Genomic DNA, 10,751 nt, shown 5'->3' with positions numbered 1-10,751 from the left:
TATATAGGGCCACAGAACCCAAGTGGTACACACCCATACAATGATTCTGCGTGCGTGCGTGTGTGCGTGCACACACACACACACACACACACACACCAGATGTAAAGAAGTACTTTTAATATATGTTAGTTACACAGTTCTGTCAGTCTCTGTCCTCTCTCTCTCTCGGTGCCTACCTGGATCTGTCATCTCCCTGTCTCCCTGTTCTCTGCTCAGTGCAGGCACAGATCCAGAGCCCGCCCATCATGCCTGTTTGTGCAGAGATCCAGGCTGCCTTCCCTCTGTGTGGGTCTCTGTGCACAGAGATATCCGACACGATCCTGCAGGGTTACCTGACTTCCTGTCTGTGCTGGGGTTTGCCTAGCTGAACAAGCATCTGCAGGAGCTGCCGGTACCAGAAGAGAGAGGGAAAGCCACCGCTGGTGGAAAAATTGCCCATCAGTTACCTGTGTCCAGCTGGCACTGTCAGGGCAGGAGGGGACTGGCACACGGCCTCCTTTTGACCATGGCCTGCAAAGACAAAGACTGGTGGTTCTACTGCTTTCCTGGGTGTCTGCTTAGCCAACCCCCTGCACACCCGCACCTGCCTGGCCAGTGTTCCTTCTCCAATGTCCCAGCTACCTCGCTGGCCAGCTCTCTGCTTGCTCTGCCTGTGCAGTACTTCAGCCATCGATCTAGCCAGCCCTACACAAGCTCTCCCTTTCTCTAGCAAAGAACAGGCCAGACTTCCACTTCTCGCTAGACTCCCAGCCCTCTGGCCAACTGCCTGTCTCTCCGCCCTTCTTCGTTCGCTGCCTCAGGGTTGCCAGCACAACTGCTCCAGCTACTCCTTCCATCGCTGGCTAGACACCAGGCAGCTCCCCCACAACTGTAGCGGGGATTCTGGTAGATCAGCCCCCCCTCCACTTGTGGTCAGCGTCATCCCTCACCGAGCTGGGCATGTCCCACCAGGACCAATGGGGAGAAAAGATCAAGTGGCCCCCCCTTTCCCTGCCCAGTGGCAATGAGTCAAAGCAGGGGATGAGCTCTGTGATGAAACTGCTGGTGCTTTCTGGGCCTTGAGGTTGGCTTCTGTGCATCATCCTTTCTTCTCCCCTTTCCTGCTCAAAGGAGAGAGCAGAGTGAGCCCCTCGAGCTCGCACCTGGAACCTGCTGTCCCTGTACCAGTCAGGTCCCTTAGCAGGAGAGTGCTGCAGTCTGTGATTCAGGAGCCTCAGTTTCATCCTCTGCCACTAACACTCTGTGGCCTTGGGCAAATCACTCGAGATTTGCAAAGGGATTGAGACACCCGGGGGGGCAGGCAGCACTTGGAGGAATTTTCAAAAGCACCTGTGAAAACCAGGCTCCTAACTCCCATTAGAACACGCAGGAGTTAGGTGCACACGGCTTCTGACAGGCCCGTCGGCTGCCACATCACCATCTTCAGGTGCTTAAATACCTTTGATAACCCAGTCTCTAGGGCTGGCTTGTTAGAGAGATTTAGGCACTTTATGGGCAGTTGGTGGGTTTCTCGAAGGGGCCTTTTGGAATCAGTAGGAGTTGGGCACCAGGGGCATTTGCGAATTTCACTCAGTGCCTAATGACCTTTAAACCTCTGCCTCAGCAGTGCAGTGGAGTCTGCACCAGGGCATGCCTGGTGCATGTCAGACCCCCTGACTGTAGTCACTGCCCCATGACTTGGCTCTATGCAGAGCCCTTTTGGAGGAGCCTGACGGGTTTAGGTACTGGAGTCAATGGAACCTGAGTTCCTCACTGTGATGGGGTTCAGGGGTCCCCCTGCACTGCACCCCGTCCGCTGGCAGGAGAGACTCTCACTCAGCGGGTACAACAGCAGGTTTATTAGGCAACAGATGTCCAGTTTCTCACAGAAGCAACAGCATAGCAGCCAGAGACAGTCCTTCCAACCTGTCCTGGGGGGAAGACCCCGAGGGGTGCCCCTCTGGGGTGTAGCTTTCCCCCCTCCTCAGCTGGCTGCCTTCCAGCCCTCCCTTTTCCTCGCCTCTAACTGCCGCCCCCGATTCAAAACCCAGCTCAGCTCCTCCCTGCTCTTTGTTCAGGCAGAGGTGTTATCTGCCAGTTGTAGCCCCAGGGTCATCCTTAGCCACTGGGAGCTGCTGCTTGCCTCGGACATCCAGCCTGACTCACCCATGCACTCCCCCCACTCCATCACACTCACTCCCTTTGGCCTGCTTGGAATTTCCAGTGTCTGAACCCAAGTGAGCGATTTCCCCCATTGATGGTCCTCACCTGCTACCTAGTGGCTCATGGATCCCCCTCAGCTGCTCTGTTCATACCTGGGTTCCATTCTCCACCTCTGACTCTGCGCCCCCTTGATTTCCCTTGGTTGTTCTCTGGCCGTGCACAGGAGTCCTAGACACAGGCCGTGTGCTCGGTGCTGTACAAACCCTGCCACCAACTCACGTGACGTGTTCTCAAACAATGGGCCCTTCCGCTCTCTTCCCCTGGTGTGGCGCTTGGAACCCTGCCAGAAACGTGTGACATGAATAGAGGGTGCAGGGTGCCTGGGACTGGAAACCAGCGATCAGAGTGAGAAGGTCCTCCCCTGCCACTTTGGTGAAATACCATCAAGATATATAATATAGCCACCCCCATGCACCTAGTCTGTCTGTCTGTCCATCCCCATACACCCTACCTAGCAGTCTCCCAAAAGGCCTGTCTGTCTCGCAATGGGCTTAAACTGCAGAAAGGGGCATTAGGAAAAGCTTCCTAACCGTCAGAGTGTTTAAACACCGGTATAAATTGCCTAGGGAGGTCGTGGAATCTCCTGCACTGGAAACATTTAAGAGCTGGTTAGATAGATGTTTATCGGGGATGGTCTAGACGGTGCCTGGTCTGGCTGTGAGGGCAGGGGATGGCACTCGATGACTCTCGAGGGCCCCTCCAGTTCGAGTGTTCTGTGATTCCATCCTTATTCACCCCCTCTATCTATCTACCTGTTTCCAGCGCTGTTGTAGCTGTGTTAGTCCCTAACCCGTTACAGCCATTTATTAGGCCACCTTCTGTCAGGGAAACAGACGTGCTTTTGCGCGTACCCTAATCTTTTCTTCAGGCCTGAGAAAGGCTCCTTCTCTCTAACTAGTCTCCCATTCACAGCATACCTCTGTCTGCCCCCTAATCCTTCCACCACCCCCAGAGGGCAGGTCCCAGCAGAAACCTGAGATGGGCTTTTGCGGTGAGCTTAATGATGCTCTCCGTGCTTCAGTTGCACCATTGCAAATCCCTGCAGCTCGCAGTCCAGAGCCCCATGTGGGCTGTGCTGAGCCTGGATGAAGGGGTTATATACGAGGAGAACAACAACAGAGCTTGGCAGCTGTGGCCTGGCTGGACCGTACCAGGCATTGACCGGGAGTTCCTCCTGTTCCTGTCTCCCTGTAAGTCAGTCTTTGTTCCTTGGGAAGGGAGCAGCAGGGTGCACTGGCTACCAGGTTACTCCTCTTTCACATCTTATTCCATTGACACCAGCTGAGGAGCTGGCAGGAGATCTTGTTTCTTTTAACCTCAATACCTGATGAACAGCTGCATTGCTCCCGTTTTAACCCGTCATTGAACTGAAATCTTTTCTCGTCAACAATGGGGATCTTTCGCAGAGCTCCAGAAGGATAAAGTGTAAGTGGTTTTAAGTGTAATTTACAGCTGCCTTACTGTCAGTGAGGGTACCAGGTGTGTCTAATAGGGCTTGGAAGTAAATGATAATTAGACCCACTGATTAAATAGCATTACACCCGTGTAAAAACTGGAGTAGTGCAGCTATAGTTCTAATGTGCTATTTTCACTAGCTGGGAGTTTGTGCATTGTCTGTGCCGGAACTATGGACATTTGATGCCAGCAGGGGTTCTGTCCCTTTCAAATGAGTGATGGATTGGATGAAAAAAATTGTGCTTTGATTCATGTTCTCTGTCCTGTTTTGAATGAATGAACATATCGGCCTGGATTCTGTGCTGATTGGCACCAGCTGAGCTCCCTTAACTTTGAAGGAGTGACACCGATTAAAGCAACTGGGTCAAAGATTTTTGAACGCAAGGGCACTTCTGCAAATGCAGATGAAATGCCCAGATTTAAGCCAAGGTGCTTTACTAGGTGGTCTTTGTCTTTTATAATTTTAATAGACCATATCATCATCCATCATCATCATCAACAACCATGGGGTCAGGGCCCACTGGTGCCTGATGCCTCTCTTACTATTTCTTTCCGTCTTTCCCTGTCCAGCACAGGATGGCTTAGTTTCTGTAGACTAGCTCTGCACCAATCTACTACATCATCTACCCATTCTCTGTGGGGTCTGCCTCTCCTGTTCGAACCGTCCATTACGCTGAATACCAGCGTCTTGGTTTTTCATTCGTAGTTCATTCTGCAAATATGCCCAATTAGCTATAACTGCCATTGTATAACCTCCTGCAGGAGAGTCTCCTTCGGCTGTATCTTCCTATATAATTCCTCGTTGGTGACCTTCTGCATCCATCCTATGCTCAGGATCTTTCTATAACTCCTCCCCTCAAAAGCCAATATTCTTCTCTTTGAATCTTTCATTATCACCCATGTCTCACATCTGTACAACATGCTGCTGAATACACACATTTTACAGATGCTCAGCTTCAGTTCTAAGATAATCATTTTGCTTTGCCAGATCTTATCCATCACCTTCAAACTCGCTCTTGTTTTCACTGTTCTAGTTGCTAGTTCCTTCTTACAGTCTAGATCTTACTTTATCTTGCTCCCCAAATATGTGAACTTCTCTACATTCTCTAGTTCAATCCCTCCTACACTGATTTTCCTTCTTATTTCCTAATCTCCAAATACCATTGTTTTTATTTTATCCATGTTCATAATCAGGCTGCACCGCTTCCGTTCCTCATTTAGCACCTGCACCGTTCTTGCTAGCTTCTCCTCCTCTTCCTTGATGATAACTACATCACCTGAGAACCTCAAGTTGTTAATTCTTTTCCCATGCACAGAGATCCCTTCCACCTCTTCCTTGATCTTGTCCATCACTCTCTCTGGATGTTTGATGAAGATACTCAGCGATATCAGATCTCCTTGTCTCCTACCCCTACTCATTCTAAACCAACTTCCCAAATCCCTGCACTTTCTCACCACTGCCTCTACATTGTCATGGATATTCTTCAACAACATCAGTCTGCTATCCACTCTGTACGACTCCAACACCACCAAAGTCACTTTCTGATCTATACTGTCAAATGCCTTCTGAAAATCGACGACGCAAGTGTAGCTGTTCTTGTTCTTACATCGAACGGTCTCTGCTATCAATCTAAGTTTGAATATCTGCTGTATGGTACTTCTATCTTTCCTGAACCCTGCTTGCTCATCTGCTAGATGTTCTTCTATCTGCAATCTTAGTCTCTCCATCAGTATCAGCAGCAGCACCTTACCTAGATGACTCGTTAGGGCAATTGTTCTGTAGTTCTTGCACACCAATGAACTTGCTTTCTTGTGTATTGTCACTAGCATGGATCTTGTCCATTCCTTAGGTGCCTTCCCTTCTTTCCATGCTATGTTACGTAGTCAGTGTACTGTATTTCCTGAATCATACTTTCTCTGCCATATTTAATCATCTCTCCTGTGATATTATCATTTCTAGGGCTCTTGCTGTTCTTTAGTCATTTTACTGCTCTTTCTACATCTCCCTTTGAAATATCGGTCTCACTCTCGATGCTCGGCAGACATCTCTCTTTCAGTTCTTCGATCAGTCTCTCTGAGACACTCAGGTCCAAATGTGCTTTGTATAGATCTGTGCAATGATGGACGAGATAGTGCACTATCTTCTGCTTGTTCATGAGCACGTCTTCATTCTATCGTTGATTGATCGCTTGATTGGTGCTGTGGACCTTGTTTATCCAGGTGACATCTGAGCTGGCATCTTTATTTAATCGTACTGGCATTAGCTTTCATTTATACTGTTGTTTCACGGCCAGTGCATCGTCAGTCATCTGACCAACTCTCCTTCTCGGTCCAGGCTTGGAACTGGCATGGAACCCCTAGAGGCTTCATGGCAGAATTATACCATTATTGATTTTAAGCTTTTTCTAGTTGTACCAATTTAACCTCTCACAGTTACACAAGAGTATGGGATTTCAGCTCTTTGCAATTTTTATCCTTGTAAATGTTTGCTGTTGCTAGCAATCATGGAGGGCTCAGTCAGTAGGAGAGCAGACAAGAATTTAGGGACAGGTGCAGCGAGATTCAAAAGTGAAAGCATTATAACTCCTCAAATAAATTGCCAACATCATATGTCAAAATATACAAAGGGCCTATACTTAAATGAAATGCTAAGATGTTCTCAAACATCATTTTTCTTACTTTGCCCAGCTCTACTTTTCAGTTATCAATGGAAATATTTTTCATTTGTTAGTGTGTGAGATCACATAGACATTTACCAATAAATGTCCAATCATTTCACACCTATTTCCATACTTTCCTTATTGCTGGGTGAATCGTGGAGTTTTTGATTGCCAATTTCACAAACTAAAAGACAAAATCATACAAAGTTAAAATTTAGTGACTTCAAAACTGAAAAGAAATTCATTTTGTGACAAACAAAATATTTTCCTTTGATAAATTGACAAAATGCATTTCCATTTGAGTCATTTTTACATATTCAGTTCTTAACATGAAAAGGAAAGACAGTTTGAAAGAGAAGTCATTTTGATTTTTCAGAGCATTTCAATGAGAAAAATCAACACAAATTGACAGAATGCTTTCATATCCTCCAATCTGCATTCCTCCCCACTAGCAATTCATCCCAGAAGTTCACCTAGCTGTGGTTGTATTAATTTGCTGTGTGTTGGAACGATCAGCTTATTGGTTGATATTTCATATAGATTTGGGGATTGGGATGAATTCTTGCCTTCTAATTTAGTAAGTCCAGAACTTCTACAATGTCATGACACACACACATTTGATATAGCCTGCCCAAAACAATGCCACAGTTAGGCAGTGGAGGTCAAACAAATTAATGCTAAAGAATCATTAGTTCTCTGGCAACGTTTTGTAGTTGGAGTAGGTGGGGGTGATTAAGCACCTGTGAATGACACAATAATTGTCGCTCAATTGCCAGAATAGAAGAAGCCTAGGGAACAGGTTTCATGATGATGGTGATCATTAGAATCCTGGGCCGGAGTTTGAGATGCGAAGGTGTCTGGAGAGACAGAGAGCTGCCCACGCTCCTTTCACTTGTTGCCTAACGCCAACTAAAACCAATAGGCGTTAGGTGCCTGGGTGCTTTGGAAGAGCTCATTAGGTGCCTGTTCACTTCCTGATTTGACTAAACATCTTTAGCATCTGAACCACAGAGATGAGAGGAGCCCATTCCCAATTCAGCACCATGGGCAGCACCCCCTCTCCTTCCCCTTCCTCTAGCTTCCACTACCACAAGAACGAGGGGTCACCAAATGAAATTAATAGGTGGCAGGTTTAAAAAAAACCAAAAGAACCACTACTTCAGGCAATGCACAATCAACCTTTGAATCTCTTTTCCAGAGGCTATTGTGAAGTCCAAGAGTATATAACTGGGTTAGAAGCTATCTCGATAAATGCATGGAGGTTAGGTCCATCAATGGCTATTAACCAGGATGGGCAGGAATGGTGTCCCTAGCCTCTGTTTGGCAGATGCTGTGAGTGGGTGACAGAGGATGGATCATTTTATGATTATCTGTTCTGTTCATTCCCTCTGAGGTACCTGGCAATGGCCGCTGTCCTCAGACAGGATACTGGGCTAGGTGGACCTTTGGTCTGTCCAAGTATGACCATTCTCATGTTCATCTTACGTACTAAAATATCTACATGCTGGAGCCATGATAGCCGATAAAGGGGAGTCTTTCAAAAGCAGGGGACACGGCATCATGTTTACAAAGGTACTTGAGCATTTAAAAATGCAGATAGGCACCTATTGGGATTCAAGCATACATCCGAATGAGTTATGTGCCGAACTCCATTGATGTCCAACAGGACTCGTGTGGCTGAATGCCCTTCCTGCCTTTGAAAAATCTTCCCCCAAGTGATCAGATACTGTGGGGCTGGTGTAGATTGACAGACCCTGTGGAGGGCTGGAGTAACAGGCAGGCAGACAGGTCTAGGATGGGAGCAACACCTGTTTGCATCGTTTGAGGATTTGGCCCACTGTGCTTGTGTGGTGGAGCAAGAGAAACCAGTGGAGGGCTAAGAGGAGACGGGAAGTGGGGAAATTACTGTGTTCCATTGTCTGGGACTCTCAAAACCTGGATCCCATTCCTGATTCTGCCACTGATCTGAGGCAAGTCAGTTCCCTGCTCTGTGCCTCAGGCTCTAGACCGGTGTTTCTTTTGGCAAGCTATCAGCACAGAGTGAATAATGGACCTTACTGTTTGGTCACCCACAATGGAATTTCTACCAGGTTTTCCCCCTGAAAGGAAAACTCTCCTTTCCTTTCCACACGAACTAAATATTTTGTTCAACCCAATGTAAAAATTATGTTTTGTTTCATTTGAGAATTACCTTCTTTGTTTTATTTGTTGGTTTAAATACATTTCGGTATAGTTCAACAGAAAACATCATTTTGGAACTAATCAGATGTTTAGATTTTTTCTAATTTTGGCCATATTTAACTGGACCCAGTTCCCTGAATTTGACCCTGATTCATGGGTAGCTTCTGTCTGCTCTAACTGTATTTTTCAGTGAATAAGATATTCCTCCAAAAACTGTCCTCCAACCCTACATTATAAATATGAAGAGAACTCTGGAACATTGTTAGATATCAAATAACCATACTTATTAACTATACATAAACCCACCAGGTCCAGCTTCCTGTCTGTGTTCCAGTGGCTCCTTTAGCAGAAGACAGGCAGTCCCACTGGAGGAAGGGATCAGAAATTATTCAAAGGAGATCCAACTCCATTCCGATAACCATTTCCTCCCCTTTTGGGGAAAAAACATGGGAGAGGAGGAAACCCAGAATCAGACAATGGCAACTGCGTTCATCCTTCTCGGGCTCTCCTCCAACCCAGAGACACAACTGATCCTCTTTGTGGTGTTCCTGCCCATCTACCTGCTAATCTTAGCTGGGAACATCCTTATTATGGTCACCATCTTTTATGATCGGCACCTTCACACGCCCATGTACTTCTTCCTCACCAACCTCTCCTTCATTGATGTGTGCCACTCATCAGTCACCGTGCCCAAGATGCTGGCTGACTTCCTGTCGACAGAGAAGACCATCTCCTTTGGGGGTTGTGTGGCGCAGATGTTCTTCCTCCATCTTTTCACCTGCACGGAGATTTTCCTCCTCACCGTCATGGCCTATGACCGCTACGTGGCCATCTGCAAACCCATGCAGTACCTCACCATCATGAACCACAAGGTCTGCTTGCTGCTGGCTGGTGCTGTGTGGCTGGGAGGTATTATACATGCCTTTTCTCTGACTGGTATGACCATCAATCTGCCATACTGTGGGTCCCGGGAGATAGACAACTTCTTCTGCGATGTGCCGCCAGTTATCAGGCTGGCCTGCACTGACACCTACATCTTTGACGTTCTCATTGTCTCCAACTCAGGGCTCATCTCCGTGGTCTGCTTCGTGGTGCTGGTGGGCTCCTACGGCGTCATTCTGGTCTCCTTGAGGAACCGCATATCCACAGGGCAACGCAAAGCGCTTTCCACCTGCGCTGCTCACCTGACAGTGGTGACGCTCTTCCTGGGTCACTGCATCTTCATCTACTCCCGCCCCTCCACCAGCTTCTCCGAGGACAAGGTGGTGTCGGTGTTCTTCACGGCCATCACCCCCTTGCTCAACCCCATCATCTACACCCTGAGGAACGAGGACATGAAGCGGGCGCTCCGCAAGCTGGTGGGGAGAAAGGTGGATGAAGAGGAGAAATAGAGCCCAGGTTTCAGGAGGACTCGTGTTCTTAGGAGATGGTCCCAGATGCTCAACATCAACCCCCATGGGGATAATTTATCCTGGCCATGATCACTTTCTCTGTGCAACAGGAGTGACAGTGCTGGTGCCTTGATCCTTGGTTCACATCTCTTTTTCAGGGCTCATCTGCTGGGCTGTGTACCCAATAGGCTAGGATGGGACTAACTGATATTTTTTCAGCCACAAATTATCTTGTCAGAAGTGTGGTTTTGTCAAAAAAAAAAAAAAGGGGGGGGGCGGGGCGGGGCGGGGCGGGAGGCAGTGCTTTTGCAAACTTTGAAAAAATTATTTCTTGATGGATAAGTTTAAGTGAAATGAAAGTTTCTGTTTTGTTTCCTATTTCAAAAGCTGGTTGTTTTACTTGGGGTTTCCACTGGAAGAATAACTAGGTGGGGAAACCCTCCATGTAACTTTTCCCCTATTTCTTCCTGGGAAATTTCTAAGTGAAATAAAAGTTTTCTTTGTTTTAAATTTTGCAGGTTCTTTCTAAAAGTATTTAAGTGCCTAGTGGGATTTTCAAAAACAACAGGCACCTTATTCCCATTCATTTCCATACCTGTTTCCAGTGCTTTTTTTGGGCTGATACTTGCTGACACAGAGTATGGGCACTTCAGCAGCCCCAGCCATGGGATTGCCTGAAGAGGGTGGAGTCAGCTGAGTACCAGCTCCTCTTTTTTGATTGAAAAGGCACTGGCTATCTCAATCTTTAGATGCTTTTACAAATCAGGTGCTCAGTGCCTAACAACTGCACTTGGTCACAACTTTGTTAGTGACTTTATTTGAAAAAAAAAAGTATTGGACAAAAATGTTCATGTTTCACAAC

General features: G+C 47.1%; 1 protein-coding gene across 1 annotated transcript; it reads left to right on the top strand.

The window, feature by feature from the left end:
- Positions 1 to 8,045: 8,045 nt before the first annotated feature.
- On the top strand, positions 8,046 to 9,889 carry LOC142004646 (olfactory receptor 4E1-like). The gene is made up of 2 exons (XM_074982274.1): positions 8,046 to 8,054; positions 8,954 to 9,889. Exon 2 carries the CDS (start codon positions 8,975 to 8,977, stop codon positions 9,887 to 9,889), a length of 915 nt encoding a protein of 304 aa, XP_074838375.1. The 5' UTR covers positions 8,046 to 8,054; positions 8,954 to 8,974.
- The last annotated feature ends 862 nt before the right edge of the window (positions 9,890 to 10,751 follow it).

This window comes from Carettochelys insculpta, chromosome 32 (genome assembly GCF_033958435.1).
Source record: "Carettochelys insculpta isolate YL-2023 chromosome 32, ASM3395843v1, whole genome shotgun sequence".
Taxonomy (NCBI): domain Eukaryota; kingdom Metazoa; phylum Chordata; order Testudines; family Carettochelyidae; genus Carettochelys; species Carettochelys insculpta.
Note: the sequence above shows the minus strand (reverse complement) of the source record. Positions and strands in the feature narration are given on the sequence as shown.

Excerpts from the sequence above, each read along its gene's own strand:
- LOC142004646 (XM_074982274.1), top strand. The coding sequence starts at position 8,975 with ATGGCAACTGCGTTCATCCTTCTCGGGCTCTCCTCCAACCCAGAGACA.